Raw genomic sequence first — 27792 nt, forward strand, 5'->3', positions numbered from 1 at the left:
ATAAGGTTCCTTCAGCTTTTTAAAGAATGGAGAGGAGGTAAAATATAAGAAGGGAGCCTACCTAATGAGTGAACAAAAGAGCTCTTGGACCTTGACCAGACATTCTGAGGTGAGAAGCTCAGGAACCCCAGGCCTTTCAACCTCTGCAGGCAGGACTGTGCAGTGTCAGCACATTTAATCATCAAGCATTTACTGAACTTCTATAACGTACTCGGTTCATTCCGTGCTTAGACTGAAGAAATTAGACATGATTTCTACCTCCAAAAAACCTGTGAGAGGACACGTTCATAATTGTATAACAGGTGTTTTCCAGACCAGTGACTTGAGAGATAGTCCGATAGCGGGCAGGTAGCTAACACCCATGCCCTGGCTGGGTCCCACCAGCTTTTCCACAGGAAATTCACCGAAATCTCTTCTGCCGGCTCCAGAGGTTAGAGGCTCAGAAGTGTATCACAAAAGCCTACTTTCTCCACATCTCTCTGTGGCCTGAGTGGCTTGGCCACTGCCATAGTCCTCTACCATCCCTCATGTATCTACACGTGGTGCCGGGTCTGAGCCAGTGTCCTGGGCATCCATCTATTGCTGGTCCCACCCAACGAGGCTGCTCTCGTGAAGAGGCCATCCCCAGAGCAAATGTCCCCACTTTTTTACTCCACACAGAGCCAGCACTGAGAACCAATGTGGAGAAGCTTTTTTCCCACCAGCATTGCACCTTGTATCAAGACACAAAACAGCACTTCACTTATACACTTTTGTTTTTCTATAGGAATCTGATGGTAGAACTTTCCATTTCAGTGACCCTTGGTTCAGCTGGTAGGTTTCTTTTTTTCTTTTTTCCTTTTTTTTAAAAAGATTTATTTATTTATTTATTTGAGAGAGAGAATGAGATAGAGAGAGCATGAGAGTGGGGAGGGTCAGAGGGAGAAGCAGACTCCCCGCTGAGCAGGGAGCCCGATGCGGGACTCGATCCCGGGACTCCAGGATCATGACCCGAGCGGAAGGCAGTCGCTTAACCAACTGAGCCACCCAGGTGCCCCCAGCTGGTAGGTTTCTAATATTCAGGCACTTGCCTGAAGAAAACCAAAGGGTCACCATACCTCTGGGCATACAATGTCCCTCCCTTTAGTCCCTGCTCTCTATCCAACTGTGGCGAGCTCCTTCGCCATAATACCGCTCCCTGTGGGTCAACAGGCAGCCTTTGCAACTGTATGTCCATGGAGGTCTTAGATCACTTCCCCATTAGTTCCAACAAGTCCATTTTGTTTCCCAAGAAACCCCTCTGTTTTGTGCAAATAAAGCTCTTCGGGTGGACCCATCCATCAACTCCAGATCTGTTCAAAATGACTGTAAATTGTGACACATGACCGCATATAGATAATGTACACTGGGATCCTCATGAAACTAGTTAATGATACATGAAAGTTCCATGCCATATTTTCTCTTTTGTTGTTTCAGATAAAGGAATATTCATTATCCAGAGTGAAAGCCTCAAGAAATGCATTCAAGCAGGCAAATCTGTACTGACCCTGGAGAACTGCAAACCACCGAACAAGCACATGCTGTGGAAATGGGTTTCAAACCACCGCCTCTTTAACATAGGAGGCAGTGGCTGCCTAGGCCTGAATTTATCTAATCCAGAGCAGCCACTGAGCATATACGAGTGTGATTCCACTCACATTTCCTTGAGATGGCTCTGTAACAGGAACATGCTCACCGGCCCTCTCAAGTACACGGTCCAGGTGAACCACAACAACATGCTTGTGGCCTCATGGAAATATCTTCACAAGTGGATTTCCTATATGTCAGATGGTGGAAGCATTTGTGAATATCTGCACAAAGGTAAAAAAAAATAATTGAAATAAAACTACTCGTGAAAGGGTATATTTAGAAAGTTTGCCCCTAAGTAAAGTTTTGTGAATTATATGACAGCACCTAGAGTCTCAACGGATGTCTGCTAAACACATTTTAGTTGCTTACTCGCTTATTATAAAAGGATTATTGGAGTCTTGGAATGAGCTTTCTACATTCTCCTAAAGAAGCAAAACTTGGAATTTAAAGGTATTAGGGGAGAAAACACTTAAATAACTCTGGGAATCAATGGAAAGGAGGAGGAAGAATGGAAGGCTAGGAGAGAAAAAGAAAATAAAGGTGGGAAGAAAAGGTCTATGAAGTAAAGACTTATCAGGATGAATAGAAGAACCTCTCCTGCCCGCATTTCTCTTATTGTAGAAACTCAGCCCCATGTATGAGTGTGTCCACAGAGCACCTCAAAGCCTCCTCACTGGCATCCACATCATGGTCGTGGACAAGGCATTTAAAGATAAACCACAATGTCAAAGCCATTGGCAAGTGTCAAAGGGTGGAAAAGCATGGTTTCAGGAGTGGAGGTTTTCCTTCTCCATAGTTCTGTAATATTTGGCATTTTGAGCAGGAAAAAAAAAAAAGACAGAACATGGTATAAATTCTGAAACCTCAAACCTGGCTCTTAGACTTCTCTCTGTATCTCTCTTCATTCATTCATACTCTGTAGAGTTCATGCTCTGTAGAATTATGCCTTAACAAGAGCATATCCTTCTAAGAACTTTACACCAGTCCTAGGAAGCAGAGCCAGGGACTCCTAAGATCCAAAGCAGGATTTTCTTTTGTACCTACAATAAACCAAATAAAGAGGGCCAAGAGCAAGCCATTTTCAGGACTCACTACAATAAGCAAGTGTTGCAAGCCAGCACTCTGAATAGTCTTCGATTCTAAGGAAGAACTTAATATTTTGCTTTATGTTAATTTTTTAGCCTTATACCCACATTCCTACACACTCAGGGGAAGACTGAGTAGAAGACTGAAACAGGGGGATGTATCCTGAAATACCTGTAATTCCTAAACCGCCAAACCTCCAGGGCTGGCAATGTGGTGTGTGCTCAATCTAGCCTTGCAAACTGTGGCGAGGGAGTGAAAACCTCCACAGCTGGCCTTTCTGCTCCAAGACCCCCTTAACTGAGGGTGGCCCAGATCCTCCCTCTCCACTGAAAGCCCCCCCCCACGCCCCGCTGAGTCATGCTTAAGGCCGAGGATGCCCAATTATTGAAATACTCTGAGAAAGCAGCCAACAGGCCACCTCCTCACAGTAGAGGCCCCCTAGCTAGTCATCCTATTTTCCCCTCTCCCCGTGTCGGTTCGGTTTGCCACACTGCACCCTGAGTTAGTCTTTAAAAATGGAAATCTGATCATGTCATTTTCCCATTCAAAACTCACTACTGACTTCCCACCACCCTCACAGCAAAGGCCAAAATCCATAATGCGGCAGAGCCGGCCCTCTGTGAGCTGATGCTCCAGTACGTCCCCAATCCCACCTCCTTTTGCACCTCTTTGTGCTTCCCCTTTCACACCCCCCACACACTCTTGTCACAGGCCCTTCTTATTTGCTGTCCCGCCCACCAGAACAACTGTTTTGCAAAGACTTGCATCTTGACCTCACCCCGTTCTTATTCAGAGAGGCCTTCATTGACAACCCTCTCCACAATAGTGCTCCTCCATCCTTCAAACACACACACACTATCTTCCTGCCTTGCTTTGTTTTTCTTCATGGCACTTATCACTATCTGAAATTATATGTTTACTTGTACACTTCCCACTAGAACAGAAGCTCCCTATGAAAGGGAACATTTGCAGTTTGCTCTCTAGTACATCCCCAGTGCTGGGCACATTAAATGCCCAATAAATATCTGTTGAATGAATGAATTCATAAATGCCTATACAATTCTTGAGGCTCAGATGGTGATCCCTGATGTATTTGGGGGTGAGAAGGTATTTTAAAATAGATCTTCATTTAATTTTCCTTCTCAGCCACTGGCAAATATGTGTGCTACGGTGGTGGGACACCATTGTAAATAACCAGGTAGAAAATAGGTAAACAAGCCGTTTATCAGCACGTGCTCTGAAGCCAGCGCTTACCCTTGTACCTTCACGCACACTGCCTACAGCGAGGCCCCGAGGATTCTCTGTGGGATAGCGAGGGCCTTATGCATCGTAGGTTCTCAGTCAATAAAAAACACATTCACTATATGACAGTTTCCAAAGACAAAGCTGACATGATGCTTATTTGATTTTGCCTTTTTCTCCTAGATTTGTACACAATCAAAGGGAACGCCCACGGGACACCATGCATGTTTCCCTTCCAGTATAACCGACAGTGGCATCATGAATGCATCCGGGAAGGCCACTTACTGTGGTGCGCCACGACCAGCCGATATGAACGAGATGAGAAGTGGGGATTTTGCCCAGATCCCAGTAAGAAGAAAATCTAGTTTTCCCCATATGTCATGAATGAATCAAGCATGATTAGAAAGTTATCTGTATTTAAGGAAAAGCACCAGGATTGATATATTGAAGTCTGAATAAGCACTCTGATTCCATTTATCCAGATTTTGATTTTGTGTTTGTTGTGCCTTGAAAAGACAATTCTGATGTATATTCTTTTTTTCCTCTTATGCTCAAAAGATGTTAATTAGCCTTTCTTCATTAAGCTCAGTGCATAAGGATGCTTTAACCAGAATGAAATTATAACACTCTGTGTGCTCATTAATCCCAGCTTCTGGGCAGAATACGTCAAAACAAACCTGAATGCATATAAAACTCATTCTTTATTTCTACGTGCAACCCACCCCCTCCTATAAGCTGCCTTAATTTCTCCATGTCCAGACTGCCTATCTCACCATTGTCAAGTCCAGGCATCAGCTGGTCCCCTGATGACCTTTCTAAAATCGCAATTGCCCTCATTATTTCTCAACAATGAGTTCTCATCTTGACTCCCTTTCCTTATTGCTCAATTTCTAGCTATAACCTCAAAATCTGACAGCTGCAGTATTCTAACTTTTTTTCAGTTAGTACTTTACTATTTTATTTTTATTTAGCTAAAAGTTTTCCAATACCTGCTAAATATTGAAGAATATTTATATATACCTTCTACTTTTTTTTTTTTTTTTTTTAAGAGACGAAAGAGAAGGGGGAGAAGCAGAGGGGCAGAGAGAGAGAGAATCTTAAGTAGGCTCCATGCCCAGTGTGGAGCCCAACTCGGGGCTCAGTCTCACTACCCTGAGATCATGATCTGAGCTGAAATCAAGTCAGATGCTCAACAGACTGGCCACCCAGGCACCCCTATACTTTCTACTTTCTATATTCAGTGTCCTCCACCTTGGTTCTTGCAAGTCAGAGAGTATAGCTCCTACTATCTCCTCTTCCTTGCCTACCTCCCTTCCATGTATATGACAAATACAACAAATAAATTAGAAACAAACGCAAACTGAAGAGATGAATTCCAAAGAATTTATAGGTTATCTGTAGAATTGTTTTCTAATCTAAGAACCAGTATGGCTTAGTGAATAAGAGAGAGTACAGGTTTTGAAGTCAGACAGACCAAGCTTGGAGTCTGTTTCCCTTCAATGATGAGATCTTTTTTTTTTTTAAGATTTTATTTGTTTATTTGACGGAGAGAGACACAGTGAGAGCAGGAACACAAACAGGGGGAGTGGGAGCAGGGAGCCCGATGGAGGGCTCGATCCCAGGACCCTGGGATCATGACCCGAGCCAAAGGCAGACGCTTAACGGCTGAGCCACCCAGGCGCCCCAATGATGAGATCTTGAGTCTCCGTTTCTTTGCCATAAAATGGAGATAATAACGGTAACTTTTAGGATTATTGAGATCCAATTTGATGATGCATCTAAGGTACATGTACTTCCGGTACATGGTAAGCACTCACCAGGATTAGCCATTGCCATCAGCATCAACATATATCATCATCAAATCTAACTTATCCATTCAGTATGCACTTCTGAATCAGTGGTTCCTTCTCTTTATTGTCTTTCAGCAGCACTAAGCATAGTGGTGGATATCAAGAGTGTTAGTCCTTAGGACCCTCCCTTCAAAGAACTTGGTCTCTAGATGTAATACAGACAGATTTGCTCTATGCCAGAAAATACAGACTATATTTGATATGATATTCTAGAATCACCAGGGGGATAGTTAACAATACATATCCTGGCCCCTCTATCAGAGATGCAGTGGATCCAGTGTGTGGGACCCAAGCATCTGCATTTTTGACAAGTAACCTAAATGATCCTGTTGCAGATAATTCTTCATCAGACAATTCACAGTATGCAGATAATTCTGTAAACATACATCTATATACAGAGCTGATATTAAGATATTTAACAATTAATACAGTATGGACTATTGACCAATCCCAGTGGAGACTTTAACACAGAGGTTAGGAATCCTGAAGGCCCAGTGCTGGTTTTAACCCCTCAGCTTTTGGAGTATGAGGAGACGTGATGAAGGAAGAGATGCAGGAGAGACTGGGGCAGGGGCGCTTGGGTGGCTCAGTGGGTTAAGCGTCTGCCTTCAGCTCAGGTCATGATCCCAAGGTCGTGGGATCCAGCCCCACATCAGGCTCCCCAGTCAGCTGAGAGTCTGCTTCTCCCTCTCCCTTTGCCCCTCCTCCCCCACTCATTCTCGCTCCCTCTCTCTCAAATAAATAAATAAAATCTTTAAAAATAAATTAAAAAATAAACCAATATCAATATCATTAACATGTATTTCACATGGCCTTAATATTGGGGACTTTTTAAAAAAATTTTTTTTATTATGTTATGTTAGTCACCATACAGTACATCATTAGTTTTTGATGTAGTGTTCCATGATTCATTATTTGCATGTAACACCCAGTGCTCATTACAACACATGCCCTCCTTAATACCCATAACTGGGTTACCCCATCCCACTCTCCCTCTCCCCTCTGAAACCCTCAGATTGTTTCCCGGAGTCCATAGTCTCTCATGGTTCATCTCCCCCTCTGATTTCCCCTCTTCAGTTTTCCCTTCCTTCCCCTAATGTCCTCCGTGCTATTCCTTGTGTTCCACATATGAGTGAAACCATATGATAATTGTCTTTCTCTGCTTGACTTATTTCACTTAGCATAATCCCCTCCAGTTCCATCCATGTCGATGCAAATAGTGTGTATTCATCCTTTCTGATGGCTGAGTAATATTCCATTGTATATATGGACCACATCTTCTTTATCCATTCATCTGTTGAAGGACATCTCAGCTCCTTCTACAGTTTGGCTACTGTGGACATTGCTGCTATGAACATTGGGGTGCATGTGCCTCTTCTTTTCACTATATCTGTATCTTTGGGGTAAATACCCAGTAATGCGATTGCTGGGTTATAGGGTAGCTCTATTTTTAACTTTTTGAGGAACCTCCATACTGTTTTCCAGAGTGGCTGCACCAGCTTGCATTCCCACCAACAGTGTAAGAGGGTGCCCCTTTCTCCACATCTTCTCCAACATTTGTTGTTTCCTGCCTTGTTGATTTTTGCCATACTAACTGGTGTAAGGTGGTATCTCAATGTGGTTTTGATTTGAATTTCCCTGATGGCTAATGATGTTGAACATTTTTTCTTTTTTTTTAAAGATTTTATTTATTTATTTGAAAGAGAGAGTGAGTGAGAGAGAGTGTGAGCAGGGAAAGGGGGAGAAACAGACTCCTCCGGTGAGCAGGGAGCCTGACGTGGGGCTCGATCCCAGGATCCTGGGGTCATGACCTGAGCCGAAGGCAGATGCCTAACCAACTGAGCCACTTAGGCGTCCAAATGCTGAACATTTTTTCATGTGTCTGTTAGCCATTTGTATGTATTCTTTGGAGAAGTGTCTGTTCATGTTTTCTGACCATTTTTTGACTTAACTTTTTGTTTTTTGGGTGTTGAGTTTGAGAAGTTCTTTACAGATCTTGGATACCAGCCCTTTAACTGTATTGTCATTTGCAAATATCTTCTCCCATTCTGTGGGTTGTCTCTTAGTTTTTTGACTGTTTCCTTTGCTGTGCAGAAGCTTTTTATCTTGATGAAGTCCCAAAAGTTTGTTTTTGCTTTTGTTTCCCTTGCCTTTGGAGATGTGTCATGAAAGAAGTTGCTGTGGCCGATGTTGAAGAGGTTACTGCCTATGTTCTCCTCTAGGATTTTGACATTTTTTTTAACCGCAGTATTCTCCCTGAGGTTCTGTGAAGAGCCCTGTTACCATTCTCTGTCTCCTGTATTCAATTATGGTTTCCCAGGTGGAAGCCTGGGTACAGTGGTGCTTGGGGCTTTTCAACCCCCAGTCTTCCTATAGCTCAGAAGCTTCTTCTGCTTGACAGCCTGCTAGATTCCAGCTCTCCTGACCTTTACCTCAACCAGCACCATTTGTATAGTGCTAAATTACACTTCCAGTTTTCTTCCTTTCTTGTTACTTTTGGTTCCTCGTAACCAACATAACTCAAAATGATGTGTCAAAGGCTGAAATCTGAGCAAGCTGATAGCTCTTTCCACGGGAGCAACAAGTGAATAGGACAGAAAGGAGTGAGTGGAATAAAGCAAAGATTTGTACTTCTGTATCTCATCTTTCTTAATGGAAGTTTTTAGTATCTCACTGTAAAATGATGCTTCCTTTTTAAAAAAAAAAGTTGACTAAGTGAGCAAAATTTAAATTTAGTACTACTACATATATAAACACACTGGCAGGAGGGATACAATAAAGCACTTGTCACTATAGATTTTCAGGAACAAGGAGATATATAGGAATCTCTCTGGGTTTGTTTAGAGGCAATTCTGTGCCATGATGAGTCCCTCTTAATTGTGTGTCTTACACAGCTGGACAGTCATGTTCAGTTAGCTTGAGATATTTTTAAGACTTCAACCTCTGGAATGGTCTGATTGCCCTTGAACCTTATTCAGCTGATACAATTATTTTATCAGTAACTTCAATGGTGTAATGGGCAGATTGGTATCAACATAGATGTATGACTGTGAACCTCACCTAAGCCTCCAACACTGGTTGCAATGCTATTATTTCTCTTTTGTCATACTGCTCTCTTGCTCCCCACAATGACCATACCAACCTCCCTATCCTCCTCTAACTTCTTACCCTACCCCCCATTCTCCTTCCTGATTCTCATCAGATGACCTCAGTTCTTACTCATAATGAAAACAGGATCCATCAGAGGGAAAGTTTTGACAATTTCTGTTCCCTAACCTTTAAGCCCACCTGCGTCTGCACCCATCTTTTTTTCTCCACCCTATACAATAGTGTTCCTCCTTCTACCTAGGGCAAATCTCCCCGCTTGGACTCCAGAGCCTCCCATTCAACCTTCTCCAACCTGTATCTCAGTGTTTCTCAAAGTGTGATCCCCATTCCAACAGCAGCAGCATTCCTTGCAAGTTTGATAGAAAGGAAAATTATCAGCAACACCCCAAACAACTATATCAGAAATTCTAGAAGTGCAGCCCTGCAATCTGTTTTAACAAGTTTTCTAGGTGATTTCAATGCCCACCATTCTACTGGATCCTTCTCCATTAGTAGTTAAACTTGCTTAATTTAAGTCTTTTTTTTTTATTTTAAGTTTTTATTTAAATTATAGTTAGTTAACACATATGGCAAAATTTATTTCAGGTACATAATTTAGTGATTCATCACTTATATATAACACCCAGTGCTCATCACAACAAGTGCCCTCCTTAATACCCATCACCCATTAACCTATCCCCCTCCCACCTCCCTCCATCAACGCTCAGTTTGTTTTCTGTAGTTAAGAGTTTCTTATGGTTGGGATGCTTGGGTGGCTCAGTCGATTAAGCGTCTGCCTTCGGCTCAGGTCATGATCCCAGGGTCCTGGGATCGGGTCCCACATCGGGCTCCTTGCTGAGCAAGGAGCCTGCTTCTCCCTCTGCCTGCCTCTGTCTCTCTCTCTCTGATAAATAAATAAAATCTTAAAAAAAAAAAAAAAGAATTTCTTATGGTTTGCTTCCCTCTCTCTCTTTTTTTCCCCTTCCCCTATATTCATCTGTTTTATTTCTTAAGTTCCACATATGAGTGAAATCATATGGCATTTGTCTTTGACTGACTTATTTTGCTTAGCATAATACACTCTAGCTCCATCCACATCATTGCAAATAGCAAGATTTCATTCTTTTGATGGCTGAGTAATATTCCATTGTGTATATATACCACATCTGCTTTATCCATTCATCAGCCGATGGACATTTGGGCTCTTTCCATAATTTGGCTACTATTGATAATGCTGCTATAAACATTGGGGTGCATGTGCCCTTTGAACCAGTATTTTTCTATCCTTTGGATAAATACCTAGTAGTGCAGATGCTGAGTCATAGGGTAGTTCTATTTTTAACTTTTTGAGGAACCTCCATACTATTTTCCAGAGTGGCTGCCCCAGTTTGCATTCCCACCAACAGTGTAAGAGAAACCCACTCAAGTCTTAAAATATCTTAAAAATAATATAACACCTTCATACCCACTTCTGCCTCCTAAAAACACCCATGTCTTTTACCCCCCCACCATAGACAGACTTCTCAAAAGAATTGTCTATACTTCTTCACCTTGCTTTCATTCCTCAGTCCACTGTCTCTCCTTGACTTCTATGACAATGCATGCCTGATCTCTATTTTCACAAACCATTCATTCATTCATTCCCACAAATCTGTATTGAACACCTACTATGTGCCAAGTTTGTGCTGGGATTATAACCATGAACATGAAAGATGAAAGTCATAGTGCCTGTCCTAATGAAGTTCACATTCAAGTAAAATACCCAAATTGATATATAATTTTTGATAAGTGCTACTTTAAAAAAAATGGTGTTATCAGTAAGAAATCTAATTTAAATTTGTGAGTCAAGGAAAGAGTTTCTGAGTATGTTGTATTTAAATCTCTAGTCCAAGAGATGAATAACAGTTATCAAGATGGAAAGTGAGAGGATGAGATATCCATCTAGAGGTGCATGGTCTATGGGAATGGTCAGCACTAGGTGTACAGGCAATAAAGGAAATATATTGTTTGAATAGAACTAAAAAATATAATAAAACCAACTAGACGTCAATATGCTTTTGACTCACCATGCACATGCACTGACAATTCTAAACAACATCCATGATAAAATACTCTCACCTGCCCAAGGGTGATTGTTTTCCTACCTTTACCCACAGTGTGCCACTAGCCAAATGCCTGAAGGCTTTGAGGAGGGAAAGAGGTTACTACTACCTAGGAAAGACAATGTGGCAAGAGCACAGTAAGGGATAGAGGAGCAAGACACTCTGGAAAAGTTGGCAGAGGCCAACTCATGCAGAAGCATGATAATTCAAGGTGTTCTAGAGGTAAAGATTTACCTAATTCTAACTATAAATGGAAGCTATAAAGGGATCTTAAGCAGTGATATGATAATGATTTAAAAATTTTTTGAGGATCACCCTGAATTCTTTATGGCAAATGGCTTGCAGGAGGGCAAGAAGGAAATCCTTGAGACCAGTTATAAGGCCCCAGCAGTAGTTGAATCAGGGATAGTGGTGACTTGAGTTAGGTAGCAGAAAGTGGGTTGGAGAATGGATGTATTGAAAATCTAATCTGGAGATAGACTGAATAAGATGTGGTTCTTAGGAACACAGCTGAGCTGGAGAGAAGAAGCTGAGCTATCATGTGTCTGAGTGGCTGATTAAAGCAACAAGCCAAAAATGAAAGAGTTAAGCCTTTTATCACTTACTGTGAGATATAAGCAAGAACCTAAAATGGGAGGAAGCACCAACTCCTCTTGCTCCATTTTCCTTATGGAATGGCACACTGGTCAAAGGTTAGAAGGATCAGCACAGGCTATTGAGAGAGCCCTCAACAACAGCCTCCTCAGTTTTGTGGATTCTGGGGTCAAGGGTAAGTGGGGACAGAAAAGCTAGGAGTGGAAAAGGACTGGGCACTGAGTCAGAGTGGGTAAAACTGTCTTCAAGGTTCCCCCTCCTCTACCCCCCAACCTCAGTAGAGGTACCTGAAGAGGATATCATCCCAAGGCCTCAGAAAAAGAGGCTTAGAAATGAAGGAGCCAGAGCTAGGAATGTGAAGAGCATGATGGTCCAGGGGGGCCTGAATCTTTGACTGAAACTCCCTCCAGAGACTTTAGTGCATCGTCTGTGAACCAAGTCTGATATGGGAGGGGAGCTTTCCCCCATGAGGTCTACCAGATAAAGCCTTTGTAATTGCCTATGGTCAGACCTGAAAAAACATATATAGATTTTTAACCAGGTGTTGGATTTCTCACTGGTAAGGACAGACTTGAAGGATAAGGGAGAAAATGAAGTGTTAATTAAGACCCCAGGTTTCTGATATGCATTGCAAAATTAATGGAGATACAGATTTGGAAGAGACAATGAAGCATTCAGACTGGGACATGTTATGTATCAGTCAATCATGTGAGATGTGGACTAGGCAGTTAGACATAGAGGTCTCTATATATTTGAGAGTTGTAGTAAAGGGATTTATAGGAATGGGTTAGACAGTCTAGAGTATGTGTAGAATAGAAAGAAAGTGGACTCAGGGCCAAGTCTTAAGACCTCAACATTTAGTTTGAACAGAGAAGAATAAACCAGCAAAGGAGACTAAGAATAGGCAGTCAAAGTGGTAGAAGGGTAGCCAGGCATGTAAAGGCAAGAAAAAAGAGTGCATCAGCCAAGACAGGGAACTCAACTTGCCAAATGCTGCCGAAGGGCTTGATTTGACAAGATCTGCAACTTGCCAAGTGCTGGACTTGGCAACATGGAGGTCACTGATGACCTTACCAAGTAAACTCTAGTTGCCAAACTGAGTGGGTTAAAGAGTAAATGAAAAAAATAGAAGAGGAGGGAACATTTCCCAATTCATTCTGTGAGGCCAATATTACCTTGATACTGAAACCAAACGAAGACATCACAAGTAAAGAAAACTATACACCAGTATCTCTCATGAATATAGATGCAAAAATCCTCAACAAAATACTGGCAAACAGAATGCAACAACATATAAAAAGAATTGTATACCATGACCCACTGGAACTTTTCTCAAGAATGCAAAAGTGGTTTAAAAATCAGGAAACCAATTAATACTCATATCGATAGGATAAAGGACAAAACAAACATGATTATCTGAATAAATGCAGAAAAAATATTTGACAAAATTTAAATCCCTTTGTGTAACTAAGAAAAAAAAAAAACCACTCCAAAACCAGGAACAGAAGGTAATTTCCTCAACCTGATAAGAGCATCTATGAAAAACCCACAACCAACATAATTAATGATAAAAGACTTGATGCTTCCCCCCTACAATCAGGAATAAAATGAGAATGTCCATTCTCACTACCTCTATTCAACATTGTACTGGAGATTCTAATCAGGGAAAGTAAGCAAGAAAATGAAATAAAAGGCATCCAGATTGGAAAGAGGAAGTAAAGCTATCTCTATTTGCAGATGACATGATCTCATATATATAAAATTCTAAGGAATTCACTAAAATCTATTACAACTAATAAACACATTCACAGCATACAAGATCAATATACAAAAATCAATTGTATCCAGAAATTAAATTATGAAAACAATTCCATTTATAGTAGCATCCCAAAGAATAAAATAGGGTCTCCTGGGTGGCTCAGTCGTTAAGCGTCTGCCTTCGGCTCAGGTCATGATCCCAGTGTCTTGGGATTGAGCCCCGCATTGGGCTCCCTGCTCAGCAGGAAGCCTGCTTCTCCCTCTCCCACACCCCCTGCTTGTGTTCCCTCTCTGTGTCTCTCTCTGTCAAATAAATAAATAAAATCTTTAAAAAATAAAATAAAATAAAATATTTTGGAAAACATTTAACGAAAGAAGTGAAAAACTTACACTCTTAAAACTACAAAATATAGTTGAAAGAAGTTAAAGAAGACATAAATAAATGGAAAGACATTCCATGTTCATGGGACCAAAAGACTTAATATGGCTAAGAGGGCACTATCACTGCAATCTCTATCAAAATTCTAGCTGGCTCCTTTGCAAAAAGTGACAAGCTTATCCTAAAATTCATATGGAAATTCAAAGGGCCCAAGAGAGCCAAAATAATCATGAAAAAGAACAAAGTTGGAGGACTTCAAAATTTATGCAAAGCTACAGTAATCAAGACAATTTGGTCCTGTCAAAATTGAATAGGGGTGCCTGTCTGGCTCAGTTGGAAGAGCGTGTGACTCTTGATCTCAGGGTTGTGAGTTTGAGCCCCATGTTGGGTAAAGAGATTACTTAAAAAAATAATAAGCTTAAAAAATTAAATAAAATCGTGAGTCCTCATTTATGGTTAATTGACTTTGGACAAAGTTGCTAAGACAATTTAATGGGGAAAGAATAGCCTTTCAGCAAATGGTAAGGGAAACTGGATATCCACATTAAAAAGAATGAAATTGAACACCTATCTCTCACCTTACAAAAAATTAGCTCAAAATAGATCAAAGACTTAAATGGAAAAGATGAAACTATAAAACTCTTAAAAGAATATATAGGGGTATAGCTTCATGGCCTTAAATATGACAATGGGTTCTTAGATATGACACCAAAACTCAAGCAACAAAAGAAAAAATAGATAAATTGGACTTCATCAAAATTAAAAACTTTTGGGGGCGCCTGGGTGGCTCAGTTGGTTAAGCGACTGCCTTCGGCTCAGGTCATGATCCTGGAGTCCCGGGATCGAGTCCCGCGTCGGGCTCCCTGCTCGGTGGGGAGTCTGCTTCTCCCTCTGACCCTCCCCCCTCTCATGTGCTCGCTCTCTCTCATTCTCTCTCTCAAATAAATAAATAAAATCTTTAAAAAAAAATTAAAAACTTTTGTGCTTCACTGGACACTATCAAGAAAGTGAAAAGACAACCCATGGAATGAGAGAAAATATTTGCAAGTCATATAAATAATAAAGGACCTTATATCTAGAATATAAAAAGAATTTTTATAATTCAATAATAAAAAAACAACCCAATTAAAAATGGGTAAAGTGCCTGAACAGACATTTCTCCAAAGAAGATTTGAAGTGGCCAATAAGCACATGAAAAGATGCTCAGTATCATTAACCATCAGGGAAATTCAAACAAAAACCACAATGAGATGCCACTTTACAACCAGCAGGATGGCTACAATCAGAAAGATAATAATAAATGATGAGGACGTGGAGAAACTGGAACTCTCAGCTACTGCTAGTAGGACTGTAAAAGGGTACCGCTGCTTTGGATAACAGTCTGTCAGTTCCTCAAAAGGTTGCGTGGATCACTACATCAAAAACTAATGATGTATTGTATGGTGACTAACATTACATAATAAAATAAAATTTAAAAAAAAGAAAATGTTAAACATTGAGTCACCATATGACCCTGTAGTTCCACTCCTAGGTATGTATCCAGGAGAAATGAAAACGTATGCCCACACAAAAAAAACTTATAAACAAATGCTCATAGCAGCATTATTCATAAAGCCAAAAAAGAGAAACAACCCAAATGTCTATCTACTGATAAAAGCATAAATAACACATAGTATAGTCATACAGTGGGATATTACTGGTCCATAAAAAGAAGTGAAGTACTGGAGCATGCTACACCATAGACAACTCTTGGAATTATTATGCTAATTAAAGAAGCCAGTCACAAAAGACCACATATTGTAGAATTCCATTCATATGAAATGTCCAGAAAAAGCAAACCCATAAAGATGGAAACTAATTAGTGGTTGCCTTGGACCGAGGGTGGAGATGGGGATTGAGGGAGCAATGGAGAGTGACTGCTAATGGGTACTGGGTGATGAAAATGTTCTAAACCTGACTGTGGTGATGGTTGGCACAATTCTTTGACTGTACTAGCAATCGTTGAATTATATACTTTAAATGGGTGAGTTAAGAGGCTCAGTCAGTTAAGCATCTGCCTTTGGCTCAGGTCATGATCCCAGGGTCCTAGGATTGTCCTGCATCGGCTCCTTGCTCAGCAGGGAGCCTGCTTTTCCCTCTGCCTGCCACTCCCCCTGCTTGTGCTCTCTCTCCTTTCTCTCTCTCTCTGACAAATAAATAAAATCTTTAAATAAATAAATAAATAGGTGAATTCTATGTCATGTTAAGTATATCTCAATAAAACTGTTATTTTTGAAAGAGTAAATGGGAGATGAGGCATTGAAGAGAGTATGTGTGTAGAAGTATTTGACTAATGGGGGTAGAGAAAAGGGGGGATGGGGATGCCAAGGGAGAAAGTATTTTTGTTTCTTATTTTTTAAGGATGAGCAGTGCTAGGCCATCTTCGAATGTATGTGGAAATGATCCAACAGAGAGAGGCTGAAGATGCAGGAAAGTGAAAGCAATTGATTGTGTATATATGATCTCTCAGAAGACAGAAGGAAGTAGGATCCAGATCATAGATGGACAGACTGGCCTTTCATAGATGTAAAGACAATTTCTCCAAAAGAGGGAAGAGGGAGACGATGGTGCAGTTCCAAGAAGTTTGATTGATTAAGTGATGGGAGAAAATGAGAAACTGGTCCAGAGGCTGTGGACTTTTTCTCTGAGGAGGGGGAAGAAGGAAAAAGAGGTTTGGACAACGGGAAAGATGTGAAATGAGCATTATGGCTGCCAGAGAGCAAGCTTACTAGAGAAAAGTAGTAATGTTTCCAGGAAGTATTGGGGGTGGTTGATAATCAACTGATCAGAATGACTTTTCTCTGCTCATCTGTTTGGAGCAGGCACAGAGAAGGCCAATGATTGGGTTCCTCTGTTGAAACAGTGCTCATGCTCACCTATGCGCTCAGTCCTCAACTTACTTAAAGACTCAGCAACATGTAACAAAATTGACACCATCTCCTTTCATGAGCTTCTAGGACCCACACCTACTAGTTTTCCTCTTTCTTTTGCGGCCAGCACTTCTCAGGTTCCTTTGATAGCATATTCACCTCTACCCAATTACCTTTAAATGCTGATGGGTGAGTGTGGGGAAGAGCATGAAAAAGATGAAACATGGTGCCTGCCTTCCTGATCCTTACATTTTATCGGGAAAAACAGAGAATCAACGAGCAAAATTAAATACATCATTTAATTTCGGCTGTGATCAGGGCCACCAAGAAGTGCGTAAGGCATTAGGAAGGTACAGCAAGAAGTCCTGACTTGGTCTGATATTCTTTTTACATGAGATTTACCAACACAGCACTTTGCAGGGAGCAGAGATCCAATAACTTCGTGATGAGTATATAAAAGACCAAAGAGAGAAAAATAATAACTTTGTAGCTTGGAGATGCTCTAATCATATGAGAATTCATTTTTTTTTTTTTTAAAGAATTCAAAATTTTTTTCAAGCAGCAAGAAACAGTTGACCTGGGAAAGCTGTATCCTTTGGGAAGAAAAACCAGCCCTGTTAACAAAGGAAAAGGAATGGCTGCCTCCCAGCAAAATCCATGATAAAAATCAGTGTTGACATGAATAAATCTCAGTTCATTAGAAGAGAGGTATATTTAAGGAGGGAAAAAAATCACCTATTTATAACATACAAAGGATTTTGGCAATCTTTCATCCAATAGTAGGAGATACAAAGATATATAGGACACAGTTGCTTCCCTCAAGGAGCTCATCGTTTATTGACAGGAGCAACAATATAAAGGCAGCCATAGATGCAAAGAAATATGACAATATGACTCTAGGCTTAGAGTGGAATTTTTCAAGAATAATTAAATGCACCTGAGACACCAGCCTTCACTCTCGCATTTTCAGTGGCTTGGGAAGAGAGATTATGTATGAAGAAACAAGAGAACTAAGAATATTAAATGCATATGCCCCAGGCCAAGATGGGAGCCTGTGTCAAATGGGTTCCTGGGAAGCAGTCCCTGAGGCAGAGATGAACAGGCAGCTCTCTTGGGGGAGTGCTCTCAGGATCAATACATGTGGAGAGGACGGGGAGAAAGCAGCATTGTGCAGGATTGTGATGCAGGCCTGGAGACCCCTAGACTGACTGTATGAGAGCTTCTCAAGCTGGAGTTGCCCCTAGTTGAGGTGAGAGGAGGCACCCATAGCCCTGCACTGACCATAGTTTGCAGGCTGCCTTTGGGAAGGGAGAGTGATATTGGGCAAAGAGACTTCTCAGCCAAGGCACTCCCTGAAGAAGGTTAACACTGAGATGTGTCTCCTGGCAGCTGGAGAAATAAGGCCTTTGATCGTGAAGGGAAATCAGGAGAGTACGCCACAATGCCTAGGCCCACCGTGGCGCTTTCATCCCGTTTGTTACCCTACAGCCTTCAAATAAGATCCGTGGAGTGACATGCGGCCCATCTAGAGAAGAGACAGCACTTGTGTCTGGGTGCATGGAAGTACAAATTCTTATATTTTAGTTAAAACCAAATTTCAATGACAGATGAACTTACTTGTTAGAAGAATATAGGCAGGCACCTGTTGCAAACATTTGACTGCAAGTTTCCCCTTGATTAACCTTAAGAATTGGCACAGGGGTGCCTGGGTGGCTCAGTCAGTTAATCATCTGCCTTCAGCTCAGGTCATAGTCTCAGGGTCCTGGGATCGAGCCCCGCGTTGGGTCCCCTGCTCAGTGGGGAGTCTGCTTCTACCTCTGCCCCTCCCTCCACTCGTGAGCTCCCTCTCTCTCTCTCAAATAAATAAATAAAATCTTTAAAAAAAAAAAAAGAAGAAGAAGAATTGGCACAGATAATTCCAAACCAAGGGAAATCTAACAAAACTGGGCTGTATAATTTGCAGCAGAGACAGGATCACCTGCAAGCCTCTCATCTCAACTGTTTAATGTACAGAATTCAAGCAGGTTACCGCAAAAAGCTGTGTTTACACAGTTCAATCTATGTCCTATTGAAAGGGCAGGACCAGGGCATCTGGGTGGCTCAGTCAGTTAAGCGTCTGCCTCTGGCTCAGGTCCTGATAACGGGGTCCTGGGATTGAGCCCCATGTCCGCTCCCTGCTCAGCAAGGAGTCTGCTTCTCCTTCTCGCTCTACCCCTCTCCCTCTCTGCCCCTCTCCCCCACTCCTGCTCGCACTCTCTCTCTCAAATAAATAAATAAAATCTTAAAAAAAGAAAGAAAGAAAGAAAGGGCAGGACCAACTCTTGGCAAAAATGGGAATGAAATCAATTGAAGCGTCCTCCAGACCTTTTCTTATCATGATAAGGCTGTGAACTGAAGGCTTATAATTAGGATTTATTATTGACTCTTTCCTTATGGCAGGAGATGAAAGGCAGTTACCCTATTCCCAGATCTCTCTTCCTGACATCCTCCCCCGATTTCCCCCTCTGACATTTTCTACCAACATCTCTCCCTTTCTGACATCTTACTATCTTCTAGTAGTAAAGAGCTACTCAGACTTGCACTCCTTGGGAAATACTTTAATTTTTTCTTCCAAGTCAGTGTTTCCCAGGGTTTGCTTTGTAAACCACCTGCATTAGAATCAAGAATATGTTTAAAATGCAGTTTCCTGGATCCTACCCCAGACCTACTAACTCAGTCTCTGGGACTAAGAACAAGGAATCTGCATTTTCTTTACAAGCTGGCTAAATGATTTTTATGCACAATGAAATTGTAAACAGTCCCCTGCCCCGCTCTTATGGCCTCAACTGTCTTCGCCAGATGAACAGGGCTGAGCTCATGTCTGTTAACACTTACTGTGTTGTCCATCTCAGGGATGGTCTAGCATTTTAACTGAAGACAATCTCTAAGGACTCGTTCTCAATAGGGAAATTTCAGACACGAGAGCAAGATGATTACTGAAATATTCCTTCCCCCTTTCTTTTCCTTTCCTTCAGTTTTACTTGGTGATAGCTTTATTTTCTGCCCTCCTTCAATCTTGGATCCGTTTATAAATACATGTAGCAGTCAGAGAACTATATAGACCACTTTAGATTTATATGTGGTTTAATAACTTCTGGTTAACTAACTCAGTTCTGGGGAAAGCACATAGTGATCAGACATGAAAACAAATTTCTACATTCCCAAGGGAACCATCTAAGTATTATGGGGGAAAGAAACAAAAAAGATTTCATTGTCAAATAAGTTTGAAGTACAACGAAATTAAAATTGAGCTGTTTCTTTACCACAGACCTTCTCAGAGCCTTTACTATGCTCCTGTACATTTTGAATTTACCAGAGGAGGTTATTTATGCATTATGTCCCAGCTCCTCTTGGAGAGCTCGTGAAGTTGTCTTACTCTGTAGATTACACTTTGGGAAATACTATTCTAGATTTTAGCAAATTGCCTGTCCATCAGTTACACTCATGATATAGCATGTTTCACATTTTCTACATTCTGAAATTCTTTGGCTGAGTTTGATCTCAGGTAATTACTTGGCTTCTTAGTTCTCCTTGGGGTTTGATTTAAAATTTTAGCAAAATCACCCGAACTAGGTCTTTATTTTCTGTTACTTCAGTAAACTTCAAATTTCAGATCCACATTTTGACTTCATTAAATTTACTTTTAAGCATACTATGCAATGTTTTACAAGTACATTTTGCTTCTTTTCGTTTGGGTTGAAAGAACTTTATCTTAAACTGAATATCAGTGTTCCTGTTCTCAATGTTTATTTAAAAACTTGTCTTCATCATAAACTCATATTTCAACTCATAAACCCTTTTATTCCTCCTAGCATTTTGGTATTTGGGGGTAAAAAGCTTTTTGAAACAACATTTGCATGTGTCTCAAATAAACATTTAAATTCACACAGCTTTCAGTTTTTAGAGAACTCATGCTATTTTCACAAATACTTCTTTTCTGTTTCCTTCTTTTAAAAATGCCTTCTCTTATTTTCCCAGAAAGCATTGGACTTTCTTTATTGATAATTTCTTGAATTTCCTTTAAATCTTGAAAGAGTTGAACCATAAAGTACCAGTGGGATAACAATGCATATTTCATCATAAAGACCTAATCAAGATTCAATAAGGCACTGAAGTTTTAAAGGTTGAAATTGGAATCATTCCATTCAAATTCATCTTAGAAATCCATTGTTGTATAGATAAAGTAAGATTATAGTTTATGTTTTAATGGACTTTGTTTTCAGCGTCCGCAGAGGTGGGTTGTGATGCCATCTGGGAGAAGGATCTCAATTCACACATTTGCTACCAATTCAACCTGCTTTCCTCTCTTTCCTGGAATGAGGCACATTATTCATGCCAGATGCAAGGAGGAGCTTTACTAAGTATTGCAGATGAGAACGAAGAAAATTTCATAAAGAGTAAGTAGGTGGATGATACACACCAATATTAATGCAATTAAAATGACTGTTCACAGTTATGTCCAGGTATGCAAAAATATATTCTGAAGAAAAAGTCCCTTAGAAAATGTTTTATTTTATTAGTACAGTGCCAACTCACACCCAGAATTGTGACCTGTCCCCTGGGCCATACCATTTGGCACCCGGGCATTTCTTCTTTATTTTCTCTCCCTGGAAGAAGAGAAGTTGAGGCCTCAGCAAGGAACCCAGGACAATTTGCAACTCCAGCAGGTGGATCTGGGATACTTCCAAACTTAAATACAAATCCCTGCTCTGCTGGAGATCTTAGCTATTCAGCTTCCATTAATAAATAATTAAGTCATTTATTAATTAAACAAAATCTCACCTGTCGGTCAATATGCACAGATACATAGACCTTCTCATGGATGACGAAGAACTTAAAATTTGGTTAGAAAAGCAAAAGCACACACATGTTAACTAACAGGATAGGACAATAATATGTCAAAAAAGTTGTGCCAATGGACTGGGTCTTGGGTTTTACCCATCACCTAAACTATCCTCTTATTTCTTCTTTATAGATTAAATGTGTTTGTAGATGTGTACACACAGCTTTTTAAAAATTTTTAGAATCATTTGAAAGTATGGCAAAATTAGTCACTCATTAAAAGTTTCTGACACTTTTCAAATTTTATTTCACATGTAGTACATATTTATTCTAGAATAATTTTTAAATTTCAAGTATACAGAAAGAAAAATATCCCATCATTCTACAATCCAGAGATAACCATGTTTTTCTAGAAAAAAAACATATAAAGGCATACATACATATATAGTATGTATAAACAATAGTTTTGAATAAACGCATGAATGGCTAGGGGCAGGGACCACAGAACCATCTGCTTGGGTTGGACTCCTTCCTCTACCACTTCCCAGCAGAGTGACCTAACCCGTCTGTGCCTCAAATTCCGCCCCCCCCCCATCAAATGGAAATAATAACTGTGCTACTTGTTGGCAGTGTGGATTACATGTTATGATGCAGGCGAAGGAAGCCTTAGAAAAGGGCCTGGCACACATAACAAACACTCATTGTGTATTAACCATTTAACAACTATGCACACAGTTTGATAAGATGCTTATTTCATGTACCAGCATATAATGCACACCTATCCATGTCCATAAATATAGATCTGCATCATAATTTTTAATGGTTACATAGTATTATAGGTTAGGAATAATATATGTACCTAACCTCCTACTATTAGATAGTCTGATAGATAAAAAAAAATTATTTATTTTGTTTTTATTTATTTGTTGCTATCATAAATCATCCCTGCACTTACCCTTGGGCATAGATCCCCAATTATTTCTCTATAAGTTTGTGGAAGTATATTCACTGGGTGAAAGAGGAAGCACATTTTAAAGCTTTTGAAAGTCATTAATACCTTCCAGAAGGAATATAACAAATGCTTGAACAGCACAGTTTTGCCCCTTTCCCCACAGACATGCAAAAGTAGGAAATTATGATCAAAACTTTGATTTTGATTTGAGTGAGTCATACTGCAGGAAATCACCCATTTCCAATATCAATATTAGCCTGTAATGGTTTTTACAGAAAATTTTGCATTCCATGTATGAATTATAATTGTTATCTATCTTGACTGTCAGGATTTCTAGTAAGAAGGTTTGGACTTACTCATCAAACCTGAATAATGATGAAAGAAATCAGATATGTCAGAGACTTTGATTTAAATACCACAATTCTATAATTAGACTTCGGGGGATTGTTTAGGGAAACAGAAGTCTATTCATAAAGACAGAACCCTGTCCTGACCAAAGTATTTTTTAATAATGAGAATAGTCTAGTTTCTTTCTAATCGCTGGTGAACATTAATTAACTATGATATAAGGAATTATCTAAGCTGTCACAAATGCCAAGAAATATCCAAAAGAATTTAGGTTTGAATTTATTATTACAGAATTGTGAGCCAATTTAGTTGTAAAGCTAGATAGATGTTTTTGTAACTTTAAACACAGATTATAAATTACGCAGTGATTTTTATGTGTATTGTTAAAACAACTGCACAGAGAGTATTCAAAACAACTCTAAGATAAGAATAATTATTATTTAAGTATTTTAACTAGGTTATTTGAAGATATCACTTGACACTTGCACTGATATGAAATGTGAAAATTTCTCTATTTTGTCAATCCATCTTCCCTGTCACGTCCTGTCATCATGATACCCATTATATGATTTAATCAGATAGCGTTACTGAAAGGACTAATCGGATCGACATCAGAAAGAGACTCCGTGTAAATGAGGCAGGATCTTGGAAGGGTGGGACCTGTGAATGGTATGCCATTTCTGTTTAGGGATTTCTGGGGTCTCAAAATTATAAAGCCCCCTTTCTTTCTAAGTGGGATAGGTTCTTCCAGTTTTCCCATATTGTACTGAAATGCTCAATCACAGAGGATGCTGCTGGCTTGTTATGTGAATACACTGATCTTTATAATCTGGGTGATCCTACAACCAATCATCCAAACTGAGACTCTTTTGAGAGTAAAAGAGACTGCGATTAGTAATTATGCTGAAACTACCAGCATAAACTATAAGTTTTCCTGGCAAACTGGGACAGTCACCCTATCTATAAGTCTTAACTGTCAGGGCCTCAGTCTCGGGCAGGGCACCTGCAACTGGCTCAAAATATATTGGGTTCTGAAGCAGATGAACCATAAGAGGAAGAGAAAAATGCTCCCTTTTATAGGTTAAAAGATTAAATAGCGACATTTGAAAGTGTCACAAAACTAGTCACTTTCACTACGTTTCTGACACTGTTTTTTTAAAAATTTATTCTGTAATAATTTGGGGGAATTTTAAAGGCAGTGCTTTTATTTTTTTAAAGCAAAATAATTGAAATATAATTGTAGACCATAATATACACTGTGTAGATTCTTTTGAAATTATTGTGGCTTTCTTTTTGGCATTGTATATGATCAGTTTTGGTGAGTCCATTCTCTCTTTGGGGAGCCATAATCCCCAAATCCAGAAACATTATTAACATTTTAATTTAGTAGGTTGCATTTTACCCTCAATATTAATAAAAATCTCTATTTTAAATACTTAAAAAGCATCATTTAAACAGCTATATAATATTTTTTATCCAGTCGGAAAAATAACCATCCCTTTATTTCTGTTACATACTTCTCCCTGGTTGGCCTTCTACATGTTGGGCTGACTTTTATTTCTTATGTTTATTTCTCTTATTCTAGAATCATTTTTTAAAATTCATGTAACAAAAGAAAAACCAAAGAAAAATTTCCCCTAATCCTACAGTTCTGATAACCATGTTTTTCAGTACAAGCATGCCAATGTACATGTTTATACATAGCACCTATAACAAAAATGGGGTTAAATTAAAATGTGTGGAGCTGTGACCCAGTGGTTTGGAGCAGGGGCCATGGAGGCAGCCTGCCAGAAAGCCTTCTCCCAACCCAGGCTGAAGATGCAACAGAGTATGGCTCCAGCCTGCTATCCATCCCTCTGGATACTCTGGTCCCTTGGATTATGCTTCTCCTCTTGGTCAGACAACTCCTTCTGGCTCTCACACTGGACAGCCCCCTCCCTGCTTGCTTTAGCATACCTTCTTAAATTTGAGGACTTGCCTCCATTCACCAACAATACTTATCTGCTTTTCTCTTCCTTGCCAGATCCCTAAAGAAAAGCTTCTTTACATTGTTCAATTTTTTAACTGTGAAATACTTAAAAAATATTGAAATGTGCAGAAAATTTTATGGGCACATACATATACCCATTGTACAGATTAACATCACTTCTTCCTGTTCCACCCTTGCTTGGAGCCTTCAAGCTAAGTCTGCCACCAGGCACACATGCACACAGAGCAAGGGAAGGAAGACAGAGGGGCCCTTTCTGGAGTGGCCTTCCTGGACACGTCCTCCTCTGCTGTCTAAAACCCTTAAGTGCATGAGCTCACACAGATCAGATGGTCTTAAATTTGCAACCATGCAGCCTCGGGAGGATTGGTGATCATTGAGAGGCAGCACTTCCGATGCTTAGATTAAGCATTTCAGGGCTGAAGAATTGCTGTTAGTGAGTCTTTAGGAGACTGCTGTGTTTCTCAAGATGGCAGAGGCTGACTTTGTTACTCTGAAGCATCAGAGTGGGGTTTAGTAGCACTTAAAACCCTTTGTCATGGACTAGAGTTCACTTATGACTGCATTCACCAGGAATAATAAAACAAGAAAGAAGTGTAACATTGTGGGAGGAGGTTGTTTGTTTGCGTGTGTTGACACTCCGTTTTTCTCTTCATTTCAGAGCACTTGGGCCGTGAAGCAGTGGAAATGTGGATAGGTCTGAATCAGCTGGATGAAAACGCTGGCTGGCAGTGGTCTGATAGAACACCGCTCAACTATCTGAACTGGAACCCAGGTACCTGCAGTGCTTCATGTGCTTCGTCGGGTCGCATGATCCTGCCCCCTTACACAACAGCTATTTCCCACATACATATAAGTCGTGTTATTTCAAAGGGGTTTATAATCATCTTTAAGCTTGCCTCAACTCCCATAAGCCTAGCTTTTCCAGACAAGAAAATGGAGGTCAAGAAGGTAAGCTATTTAGCCAAGGTTGCAGGAGAACTGGGTTGGAGCCAAGACTCCCGTCAGCTGTTCTAAAAATAGCAACAAATGGCAAAATATTTCCTTAAAACAATAAAATCAGCTATTGTTATCTTTGGGAAATCATTTCATTGTCATGTATGGACTTCAACTGCAAAACCACAGATATAATATGACATCTTATAGGGTTTGCCATACATGCCAAAGAGAAGGGCTATCTCCTTGATGCTAAAAACTACATTTATATATATCAAATATATTATATTTGAATAAATAAAATGACATCAATATATATTAAACTGATTTTGCCTCTGACATTAAACACCCACACACACTGTCTTTTCAGAAATAGATTTTGAGCCATTTGTTGAATATCAGTGTGGAACATTTAATTCATTTATGCCAAATGCCTGGAGGAGTCGGGATTGTGAATCCGCCTTGCCTTATATATGTAAAAAATATCTAAACCACACTGATCAAGAAGAGATTGGTAAGTGTTTTTACTTTAAGTTGTTTTTATGAGTTGCTTATTTGTCCCCTCAATATATTCAAATTCCTTTACATTTTTGCTAATAATTAATAATTTAAGGCTAGTTTTTATATCTATATGAATAAATATATGTAAGTAGATAACATCTGTTATTCCAAAGGCACCATGAATTTAACAAATGCATTTGTTAGTTTTTACTAAAATTTTTTTAAAAACCAAAGCAAAATAACCTAGGTGTTGAAAACATTGTCTGCTTCTTTTTTAAAAATTTGCATTCTTAGTTGTTCTGCATGAGATAGACAAGATATGCTTCCTTTTCTATTCTAGTTTTGAGTTTTATTTATTGTTACCTTAGAAATTAAATACAAATTAGAACATAGCTTTATAAAATTCTTTACTTCATTTATCTCCTATCACACTCTGTATCTCTTATTATCCTCCTTGAAATGACATACAAACTTTTATATGCAACAAAGACTTAAATACCACCTAATTACAATCTAATACCTGGAGCCCAATTATTTGTTTTTAAGGTATATTGACTCTTTTTTAGTTTTTGTGGGAATTAATGTCTTAACTCAGAAAGTAGAAATAAAAATATAACCATATTTAAAGAATCATTACCAGCATAATTAAAAACAACTCCAGATTTAAAATAATAAGCTGAATTATTATTTTTAAATATTACTCCTTACAACCAGACTTGAACTTTCATTTTCCTTTAAGTGGCTAAGACTAAGGGTATGGTAGAATAGGGGGAAGAAGAAGCATTGTGCCATTTTTTTAACGTGGAGATTTTTTTTCATTATGTCGAGAACGTTCTATCGCTGTTCCTTTCCATCTCTTCCTTCTTCTCTTGTCCATTTCTTCCTTTCTTCCTTGTTTCTTTCTTATGCTTTCCTGCCATCCTTCTTTTCTTCTGTTTTATTTACTCTCTGGATCTACCAGTTGAGGTCCAAAGACCACAAATGAGGGTAATTAAGTTGTTAGTTTGGATTATTTGCTGTTGCTTCAGGTTTAACAAATTCTTTTGATGATCTAGTCCAATGTCTTCAAACTGTGTTTTCAGGATCTCTGGGTTCTTGGCTTGGCTCCACCCTTGGTTCAATCAGAGAAGTTCCTTTTTTACTTTTTTCTTACCCGTAGAGTGAAGTTTAAAGGTTCCATTTTTAAAAGGGGTTCCGTGACTATATTATTTAGTTTAAAACCACTGGAATAGATGATACCGAAATGTTCTAACATTCTTGGACTGTGATTCTAATTGCTGTCAGCATCCCAGAGCAATTTTAAAACAATGTCTCATTTCCCAAATAGCCCTGGAGTTGTGTCTAACTAAATTAGTGCTTAAAGTAGGCACTCCGTGTGGTTAACAAAATAAAGTAAAAATGCTAATTATCAGATTGAGGACAAGCTCCCAGAAAGGGAGAGCCCAAATTTGACATACACACCACCTCCTTCCCTCCCAGTGCCAAAGCATCATGGCGCTATTTTCCTGTAAGTCTAACCCAGTGTCCATATGAACCCAGAGGGACAACACAGACACTCAGACTGACCGAAAAGTGAAAGCTATTTGTCATCTCTGCTCTGGAGGAAGTAACCAGAATTTCAAGCTTTTTTTC

The 27792-nt window shown here is 39.7% G+C and overlaps 1 protein-coding gene across 2 annotated transcripts in view; it reads left to right on the forward strand.

Moving 5' to 3' along the window:
• Positions 1-27792, forward strand: part of PLA2R1 (phospholipase A2 receptor 1) — a 114466-nt gene that overhangs the window by 15443 nt on the left and 71231 nt on the right. Inside the window, exons 2-7 of one of the 2 annotated variants that reach the window (XM_035007936.1) lie at positions 767-813; positions 1456-1839; positions 4120-4284; positions 20878-21051; positions 25385-25498; positions 26030-26173. In XM_035007936.1, the coding sequence (XP_034863827.1) occupies positions 767-813; positions 1456-1839; positions 4120-4284; positions 20878-21051; positions 25385-25498; positions 26030-26173 (1028 nt within the window). The remainder of the gene's footprint in view (positions 1-766; positions 814-1455; positions 1840-4119; positions 4285-20877; positions 21052-25384; positions 25499-26029; positions 26174-27792) is intronic. The other variant, XM_035007937.1, reaches the window with a different exon arrangement.

The sequence above is a fragment of the Mirounga leonina genome, unplaced genomic scaffold, assembly GCF_011800145.1.
Source record: "Mirounga leonina isolate KUSES-001 unplaced genomic scaffold, KU_Mleo_1.0 Mir_151, whole genome shotgun sequence".
In the NCBI taxonomy this organism is placed as follows: Eukaryota; Metazoa; Chordata; class Mammalia; order Carnivora; family Phocidae; genus Mirounga; species Mirounga leonina.